The 18,711-nt window shown below is 46.8% G+C and overlaps 1 protein-coding gene across 3 annotated transcripts; it reads left to right on the forward strand.

Annotated features, from left to right (window-relative positions):
* Positions 1-17,086, forward strand: LOC309523935 (glutamine synthetase-like). Of its 3 annotated transcripts, none has more exons than XM_082208188.1 (7): positions 1-159; positions 8,453-8,627; positions 10,884-11,045; positions 11,167-11,313; positions 14,016-14,143; positions 14,426-14,625; positions 16,240-17,086. In XM_082208188.1, the coding sequence occupies exons 2-7, from the start codon at positions 8,462-8,464 to the stop codon at positions 16,589-16,591; spliced, it is 1,155 nt and encodes a 384-aa protein (XP_082064314.1). In that variant the 5' UTR covers positions 1-159; positions 8,453-8,461; the 3' UTR covers positions 16,592-17,086. The 3 variants fall into 3 exon arrangements, with proteins under 3 accessions (XP_082064314.1, XP_082064313.1, XP_082064315.1); XM_082208187.1 differs by lacking the exon at positions 1-159 and adding an exon at positions 2,852-3,006; XM_082208189.1 differs by lacking the exon at positions 1-159 and adding an exon at positions 5,209-5,301.
* The last annotated feature ends 1,625 nt before the right edge of the window (positions 17,087-18,711 follow it).

Consider the following 18,711-nt stretch of genomic DNA (forward strand, 5'->3'; position numbering starts at 1 on the left):
ACTCTGTCTCCACCTGAACCACACACCTGGAGAAGGAAACTCACCTGGGCACCCTAGTGCCACCCAACAGCCATCATGAGGGAAGCTGATCAAATCCTGGTTGATTGACTTACTTGTTAAGCAGGGAACCACCTCTTTCATCAGGCACAATGAAATCAGGTCAGTAGAGTAATGCAGTCCCTGGGGACTGGTTCCTACAGTAGAAGACTGTACATCCAAGCTGCTGGGTTTTTATAACATAATGTATGAATGAGCCGAAATTGTGTGTCCTATAGGTCAGGAGAGGGGAACCTTTTTTTTCTGATAAGGGCCAAACTCCCCTTATAGACTCCTTTGGAGGCCATAACCAGAGCACAAAGTACATGGACCCAGAAACAGAACAGGGTGGAGCCAAGAACAGAAATAGCCAGGGCACCCCCTCCTGTCTCTTTCTGCCACCCCTTTCCCCCATTCTCCTCACCACAACCAGCTGCATGACATCAGGCCACAAGCTGCCCGTTCTATGATTTCTGCTCTAAGTACACACACATCAGGGAGTCAGGATTGGCTGATGCTGCTTGTCAGGTGTGTACACTCCTCAGCACATCCTCAGCTAACCAGCTACTTTCAGGTGGAGTGGATAATTCTGGCCCATGGCCCATTGGCTTCTGTACCATTACGGTGTTTTGTGGGAGGGGGAGATTTTTGCCTTTGATGTCAGGTGGCCAAACTTATTTACCTGCTCTTTCATTAAACTACCTAGGCCCTGCCATCGTCATCTAAGGCCCTTTTCCATATTCATCTTCAGAAGGAGGTGCAGAGGGTGGCAATGGAAGAGAAGAAGAGGCCTTGGGGTCTTCCTATCTGCAGTACACTCTCCCCAGAGTCCAACTTTAGTTAGTATTTAGACACAAGACTAATATATTCCACTTTGGTATTTAACTTAGATCACACTGCAGGGTGATTTATGCCATTTGTGGTGCTCATCTTTTACTGGGGTGCAGGTGGGGTGGAGAGTAGGATTCGTACCTTATATTCATTTTGGATGAGCACCTCTATTCATTTTGGTTCTGTTCTCTTGTCACAAGAACATAAGAAGAGCCCTAGTGGATCAGGCCAATGATCCATCTAGTCTGGCATGCTGTTATCATGGTGGCCAACCAGGTGCCTATTGGAAGCCTGCAAGCTGGAAGTGAGCTCAACGGCACTCTGCCCACCTGTGACCCCCAGAAACTGGTATTTGGAGGTATAATGCTACTGACAGTGAAGCTAGAATATAGACTTGTCCTCCATGAGTATGTCCAACCCTCTAAGTTTGGTGGCCGCCACATGAAAAAGTACTTTTTCCTCTTTGGGCAAGAGTCTTCCAACACTCAGTGTCATTGGATGTTCACATACTATTATGAGAGAGGCATAAAAACTTTTCTCTATCCCCTCTCTCGGGATGCGAGTGGCACTGTGGTCTAAACCACAGAGCCTAGGAGTTGCTGATCCGAAGGTTGGCGGTTCGAATCCCCATGACGGGGTGAGCTCCTGTTGCTCGGTCCCAGCTCCTGCCAACCTAGCAGTTCGAAAGCACGCCAGTGTAAGTAGATGAATAGGTACCGCTCCAGCAGGAAGGTAAACGGCGTTTCCATGCGCTGCTCTGGGTCACTAGAAGTGGTTTAGTCATGCTGGCCACATGACCCGGAAGCTGTACGCCAGCTCCCTCGGCCAATAAAGCGAGATGAGCGCCGCAACCCCAGAGTCGGTCACGACTGGACCTAATTGTCAGGGGTCCCTTTACCTTTACCTACTCTCTCCATGCCGTACATCAGTGCTTCCCAATTAGCTAAGTACTGTGAACCCTCTGTTTTTCAAAAGCCAAACCATAGACCCTCTACATTTGAAAATTTTGATTATCTCTATGGTAGTTTTTGCTACGTGAATGGAACCCCTGGGTGGATTATGCAGACCCTCTGGGATCCACGGACCACCAATCAACAACCACTGCCATGGATTACTTCGCAGACTCCTATAATGTCTAACTCTTTCTTGCCCTATCTCTAAACTAAAAGGGTTCAAACGCTGCAGCCTTTCTTCATTTCAGCTGCCCATTTCCTGAATCTTTTCCAACCCTACAATATATTTTCCCCTCACTGTCCTAAGGATTTGTTTAAAAACATACGGCTGTATCTAACTAAGTTTTACTCAGTCGGCCTATTGAAATCAATGTACCTAGGTTAGTCGGTGGGTCTACTCTGTGCAGGACTAGCATTGGCTACAGCTTGGGGGAAGAGTCAGGCTGGATCAGGCAAAAGTTGATCACTCTTGCAGCATCCTGTTCTCACAGTGGCCAAAAATATACCTTTGCCTGTTGTTTGAGGACTTGGAAGAGACCAGGGTTCAAAGTCCCCTCCTCAATGAGGCTCACTGGCAGTGGCATAGCGTGGGGGGTGCAGGGGGGGCCGGCCGCACCGGGCGAAACAACTGGGGGTTAGGGTTAGGGGGTGCAAATCCACGGGTTAGGGGGCGCAAATTACTTGCCTTGCCCCGGGTGCTGACAACCAACGCTACGCCACTGCTCACAGGGTAAACTGGGGCCAGTCACTGCCTTACAGACTTGTTGGGACAATTGGGGAAATCACGTGCGCCACCTTGAGGTCCTTTGGAGGAAAAGCGAGCGATAACACGCAACGAATAAATATTATTAATAATAATAATAATTAGAAAGCACTGGCGATTCCCACCAACTGGCATTGAGGCGCGCGCACAAAGGCTCTGACACTAGCAGTAACCAACCTGCGTCTTTGCCGCTGATAGCCATCGCCCATGAAAACAGTATTTCCAGCGCCGCACCCACACTGGTTTGGGGGCGCCCGCCCTCTTCCCCGCCCCTTGCTCCGCCTCCGGCCTCTGGTCCACAGGGGCGGCTATAAGAAAGGCCGGCATTAGCCGGCAAAGGTGCAGCTGCTCCGCAAAGCTTGTGGGTTGGGATCGCGCTTCTTAAACCATCCGAGCGCGCCAGAGACGCCCCCACAGCCGGAGGTAAGTGCGCCGCCATCGGGCAGGCGTCCCCGTGCGCTCCCGCCGCGTTCCCCGCGACCCCCTTCCGAAAGCGGGCGAAAAGCGCCGCGACTCGGAAGTCAAGTTCCCGAAGTGAATCCGTATATTGTTTCCGAGTAAAGCCTCGCGGGCGCCGCAGCCCCAGAGCCGCGTTCCGCCGGATGGAGAGGTTAACCGGGGTGAAAAGGAGATGAGATCGGGGTTCTCCTTTTTAGAGGGGATTCTTCTATTTCTCGCCTACCCATCTCTGCGTCGAGGTTACGCGCGCGCTCCCACCGGGCTCGACCCCACTTCCTAGGGGGGAAATGCACGGTTTTCTCCCAACTTCTGATCCACGAGGGCTCTTGGCGCGGTTTAGGGGGCGTCAAGTTGCTTTCTTCCGAGTAGCCCCCACTGAAATCGCTTGGGGCGCCCCCGCGTAAAAGCACCCAGGGGGTTGCCGTTCAACAAGACTTTTGCTTTTTGTGTCCAGCCAAGTTCTTCTCGGGCTTGAAGTTGTAGTTCTCGGGAATGTAGGCGAAAATCGCGCCGGCATTTTCTGCAGCTGCGTGGCGCTGCCGGCTGGTGATTGACCAGCCCTGGGGCCTTTTTCAAAAGGAAGCTGAACGTGAAAAACTCAAAACGTATTTAACGTATTTACATTTGCTGGAGTTATTAGTAGTTGTATTGGCCCTTTAGCGGGTTTCAGGAGGGGACATGCTTTTAAAAAAAATAAAATTAAAAAAGATCTTATTAGTTTACAAAAGTACTGTACATGGATTGTCTTTTTTCAAGTTGTTTGCTACAGATCAATTACATTTGTGGAGAGACATTAGTGTTATATGCAGTATAAGGCTGGAGAAGAAAAGTGGGGGGGGGGAGAGGAGCGGTGGTGGTAAAACCTATATTCTTTCACTCAGTGTTATGTGTGGGGTTTTGTGTCAGTGTCCCTTGAGTAGGTTCCTTTTCTATTTTCTTGTTATATTTCCTTGGTAGTGAGAGGTTGGAGGAGACATGTTTTGTAAGTCACTCAGGCATCTTGTGAAAAGCTATGAATTAATGTAATTAATCCTAACATCAGTGAGTGAGATTTTGAATTCAGTAAGACTCTTTTATCAGGCTGGATGTTGATTAAAAAAAAGGGGGGGTTATTAGAAATTTATTTGTGGTTTCTTTAAAATACTACCTGGGACGTGGGTAGCACTGTGGTTTAAACCACTGAGCCTCTGGGGCTTGCGGTCCCAGCTCCTGCCAACCTAGCAGTTCAAAAGCACACCCAAAAGTGCAAGTAGATAAATAGGTACCGCTCCAGCGGGAAGGTAAACAGTATTTCTGTGCACTGTCTTCCGTCAAGGTGTCCTGTTGCACCAGAATCTGTATTTGACGCATATTTAAAACTTAATGTAGAACAATGGTTGAATAAAATCACCACTTAAATGAGTGTTTTTAAAAAATTATACAAACTAAATTCCGCCACGTCATCAACATAAACTGTTAGCCTATTTGAATGCCTCTGTGAATAGGTTTTAAGTGCCAGGAAAGAGAAAAGCTGGATGAATAACCATTGAATACAAAAGATAAATTACTCTTTAAATACCGTTTTGAAAATATGTAAAAATTAATCAACACCTGATTTCCCTGGAGAGAGTGGTAAGCAATTTTACCATCATTATGAAAATGATATTGTGGGTTGTATAAAATGTCAATCTTAATTTAGAATTGACTTGTTGAAATGAATAGACGCAACAAACTTCGATACCACACCATCTTCTAATTTTTAAAGTGTAGAATCTTTTGTTACTATTATTTAGTTATGATTTATTTATTTAGCTTTGTATACAGTCCTATATCTGTAGATTTCGGGGCAGTTGACAACATAAATTTGCAATATAAAAAAACACAAAATACTGTACATAATAAAAATTGAAACAAAAACAATCCAGTAACCCCCCTTTTATAGGGTCGCAAAGGAAGGCCTCTCTCACACACACACACCCCACAAAGCCAACAACTTTAAAACGTGGCCATAAATACGGTAATTACAAATATTTTGAGAACTTTGTATAAGCTACCCAAGAACAGGGTAAATGATAGATAAATTGAAATAGCTAATCGCCAAGAAGAGTCTGACTGCTGGGTTCAACAAAAGGCCCCTCTAGTCTTCTTGTTCTCAGATGCCCTGATAGGAAGCCTGCAATTAGGCCCCAACAGCAACTCTCCCCACTTGTGACTTCCAGCAGCTGCTACACAGAGGCACATAAGGAGTGCAAAGAAGTCTTGCTGTTTTCTGCTGCACAAGTGAAGCAAGGGGCCCCTCAAGGAAAAGAGACCTGTAGCCCCTGCATTATTACTTTTCTCACATTTTCTCAGAATGCTAGAACACTAGAAGGGAAATGGCTTTGTTGCTTGGAGTGTTGGAAGAAACCCAGAGAGTGATCCTCCACAACAGTGGTACCTCAGGTTAAGAACTTAATTTGTTCTGGAGGTCCGTTCTTAATCTGAAACTGTTCTTAACCTGAGGTACCACTTTAGCTAATGGGGTCTCCCTCTGCTGTTGCGCCGCCGCAGCGCGATTTCTGTTCTCATCCTGAGGTAAAGTTCTTAATCCAATGTATTATTTCTGGGTTAGCAGAGTCTGTAACCTGTACAGTGGTACCTCGGGTTACATATGCCTCAGGTTACATACGCTTCAGGTTACAGACTCCGCTAACCCAAAAATATTACCTCAGGTTAAGAACTTTGCTTCAGGATGAGAACAGAAATTGTGCTCCAGCGGCACGGCAGCAGCAGGAGGCCCCATTAGCTAAAGTGGTGCTTCAGGTTAAGTACGGACCTCCGGAACAAATTAAGTACTTAACCTGAGGTACCACTGTACTGCTTATCTGCCTCAAGGCCCTGGAATGATTGTGCAAAGGGCAGAAAGCCTCAAAGGCTGACCTTAAGGCACTGGTTTTAGTCTGTGGGGGGTGCAGTTGGTTTTTAAGGTAACAAGAGTCCTAAATTATTTACATCAGGAATGTGGCATCCCAGATGTAGTTGGATGACAGCTCTCTTCACTCCCTGACCATTGGCCATTTTGGCCAGTGCTGGTGGGAGTTGGAGGGGCAACAAGGGGGGGGGGCACAGCTTCCCCATTCAAATTTTCAGCCTTAAAAGTCCCCATCATTTCTGTTTAACGGATGGATGAGGGGGCAAGGGAGAGAAGTCAATGGGCATGAATTTTTTGCCATACCCTCTAAAAAAAATATCTTCATCTTTCACCTCCTCCGTTCTCTTAACATTTAAACTGAAGAATCTTTCTGTTAGTCTCAAAATGTTCTTTACTGCTTTGCAACATAAGTTCAGTTGGCCCTAAGATATATATTTCATCCAGAGGTGAAAAGAAGATGTAGTAGCAACCAAGGAAGAGTGGCTAATTAAATTAATGGATTGTGCTTAAATGGCAAGGGTAACGGTTGTAATAAGAAACCAAGGGGGGGTTATTAAAGATTGGGGGGGGGAATTGTGGAATATTGGAAAAATTCATGAATGCAAATAAGTTCATTAACAGGGTTAATGTAAAACAAATTAAACATATTACTAAGAGAAACTAAAGAATAATTTAAAGATGGAGTAATGTGGAAAATAGGGACGCGGGTAGCGCTGTGGTCTAAACCACAGAGCTTAAGGCTTGCCGATCAGAAGGTCAGCGGTTCGAATCCCTGCGACAGGGTGAGCTCCCGTTGCTCGGTCCCTGCTCCTGCCAACCTAGCAGTTCAAAAGCACGTCAAAGTGCAAGTAGATAAATAGGTACTGCTCTGGCGGGAAGGTAAACGGCGTTTTTGTGCGCTGTTCTGGTTCGCCAGAAGCGGCTTAGTCACGCTGGCCACATGACCCCGAAGCTGTATGCTGGCTCCCTCGGCCAATAAAGAAAGATGAGCGCCACAACCCCAGAGTCGGTCATGACTGGACCTAATGGTCAGGGGTCCCTTTACCTTTAATGTGGAAAATGCAGTATAAAAAGTAAAACTAAAAAGAAACCACGGAGGGGAGGGAAGCCAGACGTTTGTACAGTATTAGAAATGTATATGATTTGTCTTTTTGTAAGTTGTATGTCTGTAAATTTTTAAAACATCAAAAAAAAATAGATTGAAAAAAAGAAAGATATTTGCCTAGTGTCACCTTAAGGTGGGCTCTGCTTCTTCCTCCAGCCTTGAATTGGTCTACAAATTCCAGTGTTTGTTTTCGCACTTCCTTGCTGGGTGTTAGCTTAGTGGTGGTTGGAAAGTTCCTGTTTCTCCCCTGATACTTTGCTAGCTGGATCTCTACTGACGCTCAAAGAGAGAAAGCTTTAGGCTGAAAACTTGTTTAGGAAGCCAAACCAATACTTTAACAAGCATAACTGCCACCTTCCCTCAGTGCGGTTTAGTGCAGGGATGCAGACCTATTTCTTGTTTTGATTAAGCTCTTTATCCATTTTAATGCACCGGCATCAGCTTCCCTCCTCTTCCCAAACTCCAGGTGCCAATTTGTACCCTTATCCAGAGATGGAAGGAACCTGTAGCCCTCCATAGGTTGTTGGACAACAACTCACATTGTCCCTCACTATTGTTCATGCTGAGTGGGCCACTGGTGGAATTTGGCACCCAAGATCTGGAGGGTCAGGGATACTTTCATTGTTTAATTTTAAAAATTAAAATTCTGTGTGTATGCAGAGTGCAGTTGTGGAATCTTTTGGATATTACTGCTTATTAGCACTATGTGGAATTTCATGAGTAAATGGGGAAGGTTTCTTGGGTGGCGGAGGAGGAAAGAGACGGGGACACCTCCCAGGAAGAGTCTGTTATATAATTCTTCCAAAAGTTACCAGCTTGTATTAACCCAATCTTCAACCACTGTAAAAATGGACCTGTGTGATATCTCTTTCATTGTCCCCCACTGCCCACAAATCAATATTGCATTGCCCTAGAGCAGGCTAGCTAGTAGGGGTGGGGTTGATTCACAGCAGATAACTCCTTCTCAGCTGTGAGATGTTTGAGATAACAATCCTATTCATTCCACCTCTGATCTGAGCCCCTGCAGCCACACTCTTATGCCTGGCCATGTGGTTAATCCAATCATACTAACCACCCCCTCCTCCAAAGCTTCTAGCTCCTTCACCTCTTTCAGGGACAGCTGCTGAGGTTCTAAGTGCTTAATGGGAGTGAGGCTGGGAAAAGAGATGTTGAGGGGAAGAGACCAGTTGTGCAAGTTTGGTGGTGCTTTCATTTGCCTAGGAATACAGGGAGCTGCCTTATACAGACCATTGTCCATCTAGCTCAATATTGTCCACTATAAGCAAGCCTTATTATCGCTTTGTTCACCTAGCAGCGCAAGGAAGGTTTGGTCATTTACCCCAGCAGATGAGCTTTGAAACTCCCACCCAGAGTTTGAAGGGGATCTAAAAAGTCTTCCTTCCTCTCCTCCCTAGGTTGCCACCATGTCTGTGTCACACAGTTCCAAGCTGAACAAGGTGGTCAGGGACCAGTACATGAAGCTGCCCCTGGGAGACAAGGTGCTGGTCACATACATCTGGATCGATGGAACTGGCGAAGGCCTTCGCTGTAAAACCAGAACACTGCGTCAGGAACCAAAGACCATTGAAGGTAAGGCTGGGCGGCGGTTGCCCTCATCCTCTCTTGCAGGGGTAAGGAACCTTTTCTTTCAGCCTATGGGCCACGTTCCCCTCTGGAGAACCTTCCAGGAGGCCACATGCAAGTGGCAGGAGGAGCCAGGGGCAAAAGCGGGCAGAGCTTTGGGTGTCACATGTCACCTCTGTAGTGCAGGCTAGTTTCTGCACAGCAAAGGGCAAGGACGCATCCCACCCAGGCAAAAAACACTCAGGGAATGGTGCAAAGCAGCCAGTAGGAGGTGTGGTTTGGAGAGTCCCGAGGGCCAGCTAGAAAGGCTTTGAGGGCCACATTCAACCTCTGGGCCTGAGGTTCCCTTATTCCTGCTCTCTTCGGTGGCTCTGCTTGTGGTTAAAAGTCGTTCCAACACCTTGTGCGGTGTGACTTCTCTCTACCTGTTTACAGTCCAGCTTTGGATCTGTCGACTCCCAGCATAGTCACACCCAGGTAGCAATCTAGTGTTAGGAGCTAGAAACTTGCAGAATCCTTTTTAAACAGGCAGGTCCCCAGACACCTGGCTTAATTATTATTTTTATTTTCTACTTTTGCTTCCTGAAATGTTTGCCAATGTAATTGGAAGCGACTTTTTACTTCCTTTTGGGGATTCTCAACTGCAGGCTGGGCTGCAGTTAATGTGGATGCCACTTGGCCTGTGCAAATCCTCAGTGACAGAGACATGAATGAACCTGCCAGGCTTTGATTACAGGGAGTGGAAGAAGCAGGGCTGGGTTCCTTTTGATGCCCTCTTGTGCATCTTAAGGGGAGTTGTCTGTTAGGCTTTTTTACAGGGAAATGTCACCCCAAGGTGAATAACCCATTCATTCAATCATGTGTGAGGAACCTCTAGACTGCAGGCTTAATGAGCCGTACCAGTCCTCACATATTTGGCCAGGTCTCATCCGCCTAACGTCACAGGAACATATGAGATTTACTTGTAGTGTATCAAGGCACTGGTCAATGTAGTTCAGTTGTTGTTGTTTTACACTGATTTGCAGCAGCTCTCCAGAACATTCCCAACTCTTCCTAGACATCCCAGGACTGGAACCTGGGGCCTTCTATGTGCAAGACAGATGTTCAACCTTCCCTCTGATGCCTGAGGTGTGGAAAGGCTGCTGAGTTGGCCCAAAATGGGCATCTAAAGTGCCGCTGAACTGTTGATCATCGGGTCTTCAGGTCACAGCGTGTGGGTCTTTTCAAGCCCCTTCCTAAGCATGATGCTTAGAAGACCGGATGATCAGCTGGTTTTTTAGGGCTCCAGAGTGCAATGCAGGGCTCTTTACAGGCCCCTTGCAAAGTGACCTGTGCTGTGCCGTCAGATTTGGACCACAGCAGGTAGGGGAGATAAGGATCTGTCTTGCTGACCAGGTCCAGTTTTCCCAGCCGATGGTCTGAACTGAACCTAAAAAGCTGCCTTATACCACCTAATGCCACATACTGTTTGCTGTGCGCTGGCAATGTGTTGCATCTTGTAGTGCAGCAGCACCTTCTCTCTGGAACAGGGTGCCTTTAATGTGTTGTTCTTGGAACCTACTAAAAACTGGTCAGCTTGCTTAGGACAGGCTCCCCAGACATCTAAATTTATTATTAAGCATAAATGTGTTTACAAACAAAAACAACTACTGGTTTTATTTATATTGTGATAAATGTTTCTGCTTTTCTGTTGGAAAATAGTTTTTCTGTTTTTAATCTTTTTTTATTCTCTTAAGTGTATTTTCTTTTTGTTCTATGCAAACCGCTTAGGGGTTTTAGTTTATGTATATATAAACTGCCCACTCCAAGGGGTTGATTATTTAATAAGTTAGTTGGTTAGCTAGTTAGTCAAATAAATAAATAAATAAATAAATAAATAAATAAATGCAGGACCTGTCTACGGCAGGCATAGGCAAACTCGGCCCTCCAGATGTTTTGGGACTAAAACTCCCATCATCCCTGACCACTGGTCCTGTTAGCTAGGGATGATAGGAGTTGTAGTCCCAAAACATCTGGAGGGCCAAGTTTGGTCATGCCTGGTCATTGGGTTCATGTAGCTGAGTATTATTGCTGCTTACTGGAAGTGACTCTCCAGGATATTTCCACACCTGGGGCAAAAGCAGGGTGTCTCCCCTTGTCCTACCTGGAGATGCCAGGGATTGAACCTGGGTTCTTCTGCATGTAAAGCAGATGCCAGCCTCTAATAGGTCTGGATTCAGTGGAGTGATACCTAAAACACCTTTATTTCAACCCCTCCTGCAGATCTCCCAGAATGGAACTTCGACGGATCCAGCACAGGCCAGTCTGAAGGCTCCAACAGCGACATGTTCTTGATCCCCGTTAAGATATTCAGAGACCCTTTTACCCTTGACCCCAACAAGCTTGTCTTATGTGAGGTTCTGAAATACAACCGGAAGCGGGCAGGTGAGGTCTTATTCAGTGTCCCATGCCCTCGAAGTTGAACAACCAACAAAAGCCTTTGCACACCTGCAAACCTTGGGCTTGAAGCAAAATGGCGTGTTGACATAACTTTTCTTCCTTGCAGAAACCAATCTGAGGAGCAGGTGCAAGGTAATCATGGACATGGTCAAAGAGAGTCAGCCTTGGTTTGGGATGGAGCAAGAATACACTTTGCTGGGTGTCGATGGGCACCCATACGGCTGGCCCAAGAATGGTTTTCCAGGCCCACAAGGTAAGAAGAATAAGGCTTTCAGCTGAAATGGGTGGATGCAGCTAGGGGTATACGAGGACGTGCCTTCTGGCTGGCACCATATCAGACATACCGCGAGACTCTTTTGCTTTAGAATCATAGAATCATAGAGTTGGAAGAGACCACAAGGGCCATCGAGTCCAACCCCCTGCCAAGCAGGAAACACCATCAGAGCACTCCTGACATATGGCTGTCGAGCCTCTGCTTAAAGACCTCCAAAGAAGGAGACTCCACCACACTCCTTGGCAGCAAATTCCACTGTCAAACAGCTCTTACTGTCAGGAAGTTCTTCCTAATGTTTAGGTGGAATCTTCCTTCTTGTAGTTTGGATCAATTGCTCCGTGTCCGCTTCTCTGGAGCAGCAGAAAACAACTTTTCTCCTCTATGTGACATCTTTTAATGATATATTACATATATACTGCAAGAATGAGCGGCATCCTGTAAATTGCCCTTGGACTACTTGATTGATTAATTTATCTGAAGCACTGCTGACCTGCTCTTCAGTCAAATAAGGCTTCCAGATTTCATGTCACCCTTCCTGCCTTCAGGCTTAACTATCTAAAAGGCATGACACAAAAGTAAAAAGGGATGGGGAGGGAGGAGGAAAAAGAACCTTTCATGTGCTTCTTGGCCTAATTTAATTACTGTATTTTTTTGCTCTATAAGACTCACTTTTTCCCTCCTAAAAAGTAAGGGGAAATGTGTGTGCGTCTTACGGAGTGAATGCAGGCTGCGCAGCTATCCCAGAAGCCAGAACAGCAAGAGGGATCGCTGCTTTCGCGATCCCTCTTGCTGTTCTGGCTTCTGAGATCCAGAATACTTTTTCCCTTGTTTTCCTCCTCCAAAAACTAGGTGCATCTTATAGAGCGAAAAATACGTAGTATGTTGAGGAGGGGGAAAGGAAGTGGCAGAGCAACAGACAAAAGATGTTGCTTTGCCAAGCTTGGTGAAAATGCCATTGCAGCAAGGGTGGGGTTTTCTGACGGAGGGCAGGGGAGATCAGTCTTTGAACCTCTGCCTGTTGCTAGCAGGAGAATTCACAAATAGTCCCCTTTCCCCTAAAGGTTTTGGTAGATGTTTGTTATGCCATAAGTCAAGATGGTTGCCTGCCAAGATCCTATATAACTCGGAGATGAAAAACATTGGTGGTAGTTCATCTGCTTTGCATGCAGAAGGTTTTGGGTTCAGTCCCTGGCATTTACAGGTAGGGATGGAAACCGTCCCTGACTCAAAACCTGGAGAGCCTCTTGCAGTCACTGCAGACAATAATAAGCTAGATGGACCAAAGATCTAACCTGTACGAGGCAGCTTCCCACGGTTCTATGTTCCTTCCCTGTGGGACCAGATGCACTGTCCAGGCCTCTCCCTGGCTTTCTGTTTGCCAGGATGGATGATGGAAGAGATGTGAGTCAGTTAACACTTGTTGCTTCACCCACTTCTGGCTGCTCCTGCCACTGGCAGGTGGCTCCCAGAAGGTTCCTTCAGGAGGGAATGTGGGCGTTGTCTAAGAAATGTTCCCCAACTCTGCTATGAATTGATGGGTCCCTACTGCTGAGTCACAGATAAGGGCCTCAGAATGCTCATGTAATCAAGTACCGTCTTGCTGATGCAAGCAATACACATACATACATAAGCACACACACACACAAACAGATATGCATGCTGCCTTGCAGTTGCCATCTGTGCACTGTGTATCTTGCAAATCATCTGACCTTTCCCTCCCTGACGTTGCTTGCCTGACCGGGCATTGCACAAAAGTTTCCACTCGCTAACCGGTTTGGTTGCGAAATCCTCCTTCGTGTGAGGGATTACTGAAAGGTGCATGCCAGGCCCTTTCAGCAAAGAGTGCTCTGCCCTTGCCATGCGCCTTGCAAGCAAGTCTCTGAACTGGGGCAGTCAGTGGAGGCTGCTTTGTTCGGGCAAGTAGGGCACTGCCCTACCAACTTAAGCCTGCTCTCAGCCAGCCCCCTCAACATTTTTCTCTGACTCCTTTCACCCTTCTCAGTGCACCTCCCTTTCTCCCATGCCTTGGCCACTGCTGTGCTGTTGTAGCCTGCCTTCACTTTTGCTCCACTCTCCTGCCCTGACTCCACGCAAATCCAGATTGCGACACAGTGCCTCAAATCCTCCAATGGGGGAATCTTACGTTTTTATTATATAGAGATAAGTGGCGGGGCCCCTCTGGCCCTCCATATATTGTCAAACACTTTCTTCCACCAGCCCTGGCCAGCTTGGCCAATGGTCAGGAATGATGGGAGTTGTAGTCCAAAAAATCAAAAGGGCCACAGCTATAAACAGAGGTAAAGTCTGGAGGTGTTACTTGCTATGCCATAAATAAATCTTGGCAAGTGCTGGGACCCAATGCTTTTTTTCTGGAGGTACTCAAGGGTACTCAATACAGCACTTTCTATAACAAATTCATGTTGAGTACTGGCACCTTTTTTCTTTTTAAAAAGCAAAGGATGGACCTAACATTTTAACAGGTGAAGACTGTGTGTAAGGAAGAGGAGATAGATCCCAATGGCAGTTTTCCCAACTTAGCGGAGACATTCCCTTGTCCCTGTCTCTCTGTCTTTGTTTCTTATGCAGTTCTTTCCTAAGATGGCACCTCCTGTTGGATATGCACATATCTCATAACAAAGCAGCATGCTAATTGTGTGTGCCATGTGCTTTTTCTTTCCTAGGACCTTATTATTGTGGCGTTGGGGCCGACAAGGTGTATGGGCGTGACATAGTGGAGACCCATTACAGGGCCTGCATTTATGCTGGTGTGAAGATCTGTGGCACCAATGCTGAAGTCATGCCTTCTCAGGTATGTATAAAGAGGACCTATGGGGCATCCGTTTTGCATGCAGGAGTCCCAGGTTCAACCCCAATGGCATCTCCAGGTGGGGCTGGGTGAGACAGGAAGATGTGGCATGCCAGTTGCTGGCTCTTACTACAGCTTACTGCTTCCCCTTATTGCTCTTATTTTGATCTGCCACCTGCTCCAGCCCTCTTTTCTTTTAGGGCCACCTGGCAGAGTGTGTTTGTCAACCTTGAAGGTTAGGAACCTGTTTCTTTTTGCACTAATAGCATCTCTTTCTACCTGCAGTGGGAATTCCAGGTGGGGCCTTGCGAAGGTATTGAGATGGGTGACCACCTGTGGATGGCGAGATACATTTTGCATCGGGTCTGCGAAGACTTTGGGGTCATCGCCACTTTGGATCCAAAACCAATAACCGGCAACTGGAACGGCGCTGGGTGCCACACCAATGTCAGCACGAAAGAAACAAGGCAGAAAGGGGGTATCAAGTGAGTGGATTTTCCCGTCTAGACAACTTGAGTGGATTATTTGAGGGTCTGTGGGTGGAGCTGGAGCCTCCCCAAAACACTGCAGCAATGTTGTCTCCGTTTGCTTGCTTAAGTTATTTGCCTTCTGGTGGTTCCCTTGCTGCGAGAAGCCAAGTTACAGGGAACCAGACAAAGGGCCTTCTCGGTGGTGGCACTCGCCCTGTGGAACGCCCTCCCACCAGATGTCAAAGAACAACAACTACCAGACTTTTAGAAGACATCTGAAGGCAGCCCTGTTTAGGGAAGCTTTTAATGTTTGATGCATTACTGTATTTTAATATTTTGTTGGAAGCTGCCCAGAGTGGCTGGGGAAGCCCAGATAGATGGGCGGGGTATAAATAATAAATTATTATTATTACCCTGGTGTTTTTGCTGTAGCCCACCCACTCCATCGTTTCCACTGCTGCTGTCCTCTCACTCCACTTGGGCAGAGAAGATGAATGGCGACACCATGCAGAATGCCAGGCCTCTTGGCAAGCAGGGGGTGGGGGCATTCTGGAGTATGGCTGAAGTGGGGGGCTAGTGGGAGTGCCCAGGAGGTGGCGCTTTCCCATTTTGCCTCAGGTGGCAAGACTGTACAAGCCACCTCTGGTTATTTGACTGTCAGGTGTGCTTCTGTATTTGCCAGGCTTGTCGCAAGGGCTGCCTTGGAGGAGGTGCTTCCGCTTGCGCCTATATAATGAACAAATGCCAAATTGTGCAAAACGTATCTGGAGGCTCCTGCTCCTCAAATCATGTGTAATTTTCCCCATTAAAACTATATTGCAGAGGGAGTGTCGCCAAGCTTCCAGTGTAAGATTTGGGGCTGTCCCTTTCAGGGGAAATACATAAATTAATATAATAAAAGATTTCTGTTGAGTTCCAATTACAATTCAAGTTACCAAGGTCATACATAGTATCAATTTTTTTGACAATATCTACCATTTGTACAATCAAAAATATTCAGAAGCACTAATTTTGGACAGTGATCAGTGGTTTGCTTTTGTAAAATTTACGGTCACTGTCAGAATAGGTTTCCAGAAATCTTCTACCAACATATTCCCATCTTAAAGTTATATACAGTGGTACCTCAGGTTAAGAACTTAATTCGTTCCGGAGGTCCATTCTTAACCTGAAACTGTTCTTAACCTGATGGGGCCTCCTGCTGCCGCCACGCTGCCAAGATTTCTGTTCTCATCCTGAAGCAAAGTTCTTAACCCGAGGTACTATTTCTGGGTTAGCGGAGTCTGTAACCCGAGGTACCACTGTATACAAAATCTCTCTCCCTCTCTCTCTCTCTCACTCACTCACACACACACACACACACAAAAAAAAAACACAAAACATTTTTGACATTTGCAGAGGAGAGTGTGATGCCGTCTGTGCTGTAATTTCAAGAAGTTTTCCTGAACGTAAATACTCTGTCTTGCTTTTCTAATGTGCTCCAACTGACACTTGAGTCTGTGATTGTCCTGCTCTCCAGAAATGCGCTGTCTCTGCCCTGCCATCGCAGTCGCTCCCAATACTTTTTGCTTATTTTTCCCTGGTGTGCCTGCAGTTCCTTAACACGTATTTCTTTCTGCCTCTCCTCTTCAGGTTCATTGAAGCTGCCATAGACAAGCTAAGCAAACGCCACAAGTACCACATCCGCATGTATGACCCTCGCGGGGGCCAGGACAACTCCCGGAGGCTGACGGGCCAACATGAGACCTCCAACATCTTCGAGTTCTCGGCTGGCATTGCCAACCGTGGGGCCAGCATCAGGATCCCCCGCCAAGTTGGGCAGGATGGCTGCGGGTACTTTGAGGACCGCCGCCCCTCTGCCAACTGCGACCCATATGCCGTTACGGAGGCCATTGTGAGAACTGTCCTCCTCAATGAGACCGGGGACGAGCCCGAGGCTTATAGCAATGAGGAGCGGTTGCAGAAGGCGGCCGACGAAGACTAAGCCCCCATGGCCCCCTCACTCCCTAAAGTGTTGTCCCGTAGCAGTTAGTAAATGGCTGACATCTTTGGAACTCCTTGCATCGTGACATGTTGACTTACAGAACATATTTCTATATGTATACATATATATTTTTAGGAGAGAAAAATTATTTTCCTAGTGGGCTTAACAAGTTGCCTGGTTGTTGTTGTTGTTTTTTAGATCACAATGTGGGCTTTTGAAGTACGGGTGGGGGGAACTTGTGGCCCTCCAGTGGTTGTTGGACTCTCGTTCCCACCAGCCCCAAGCCATCAGGGCCAGCGCTCCTGGATGATGGGAATTGTAGTCTAGTGGTATCTGAAGGGCCTGCATGTTCCCCAACCTTGCTTTATGGTTGGGCTTGTTTCTTTGTTTAAGTTGACTTTGTAAGTGGGAAGATCAAGTTTTGTATAAATTTGTACACTCCTCCCACCCTTTTTCTGTCTCCACTACAATGAAATAATAAAGTGCAAGATCTTAGCTGCTGTTGGCCCCAGTGTTCATTTGGTTTGTGCATCATTGAGGCAAATCGTTTAGAACAACATGCCCCACGATTGCAGAGGTGCGATCTCCAAAAGCCATACCATTCCCTGGCTCTGCTTTGCACCCTGAGTACATTTGCCAGGCTGGAATGTGTCCTTAAAACCTGATCGTGCCTGCTACTTGTGCGGGTGGAGGACAATAATATTATTAATAATTTTATTATTGGCTGTGATTTGCCCAGGTCGCTCAATGAACTTCATGACCAAGTGGGAAGAGTTGAACCCAGATCTCCCAGGTCCTAGTCCAACCCTCTAGATCAAGCAGACTCCTGCAGTGCTGTGCTATGGCATTAAGCCCTCGTAGAACAAAGGGTGTTAGAGAATTGGGGGAAAGGGAATAACTGAAAACTCTGCAAGCACCTGATGGGAGTTTGCCAAGGAAGTGAGAGGGCAGTGCTGAGTTTTCAGAAAGACTTGCAAGCCTTGTAAGGAAACTCCACCACCTGTCCTGTCAGCCCATGGGCAGGGGACCGGATGTAGGCCAGCAAGGTCCCTGTGGGTGTAGCTACCCACCTGAAATCACCTGACATTACTGTTGCAGCACGTAACCAGTTTTTTACATTGGCAGCCTGGCTTGAATTCAAAACAACTGTATTCCTACCACATGTAATAAGATTAACATTTGGTCCGGATACCTGCCAACAAAAATTGTGTGGGGGGTGGGGTGTTTGTGGCTGTGTGTCAGGATTTCCTTGGGTCCAGCAGCTGTACTGTCGGTTGGAATTACTACACTTTTATTGCAGCAGTGGAGAACTTTTTTTCCACCTTTAAGGGCCACATTCCCTTCTGGGTCTTCCATGGGGCCATATGCCAGTGTTGGGCAGAAAGAGAAGCAAAAGAGGGCAGTTAAGGAGTCTAAGGACATATTCCAGCAGGGCAAAAGCAATCAAGGAATGTGTAAATCATGGCTGAGTAAGGGATGTGGCCTTAAAAAAGTTCCAAAAGCCAGATGGAAAGACCTGCAGGCTGCATTGTGCCCCCAGGTCTAACCCTTTGCATCCTCAGAAACACTTTTTAAAAATCCAAATAATAGGTTATTGTGCCAAGAGAACTCCTAGAATAATGGCTTGAGCCAGCTCTGAATTTTCCCTGCTGCCTTTTTAAAAATCTCCCTTCGTCAGAAAACTAGCACTACACAGAATAAGCCATGTGCCAGAATGCTCCCTTTTGGTGGGCTAGTTTAGAAGCACTCCAACTGTGGTCCATGAACTTCATCCAGCTCACACTTGGAAAAGTTGCAGAACAAGAGAGAATGTGTTTACTTGGCCTGAGACCTCCTTTCCCTCCCTGGTGGCAGAGATATGAAGCTCTTTTGATCAGGGCCAGATTAACAAACAGGTTTAACAAAGCCCTGCCCAGGGGACTCTGATACTCATATTACATTTGCAGGTGAAGTTGACTCATTTGTCTCTTCCAAATGTACCAGGGACTAGGGCACCTCTCAACAGCCCAGGCTCAGGCATGTGGTTTTCGGCACAGCAGTCAGAAGTGTGTTGGTCCACCAAGACACGTGGCAATTTCCAAGTGGTCCACAGTTCATTAGGATAGTTTGGGAACTGCTGT

Source organism: Podarcis vaucheri (assembly GCF_965113315.1).
Source record: "Podarcis vaucheri genome assembly, chromosome: Z".
Classification (NCBI taxonomy): Eukaryota; Metazoa; Chordata; class Lepidosauria; order Squamata; family Lacertidae; genus Podarcis; species Podarcis vaucheri.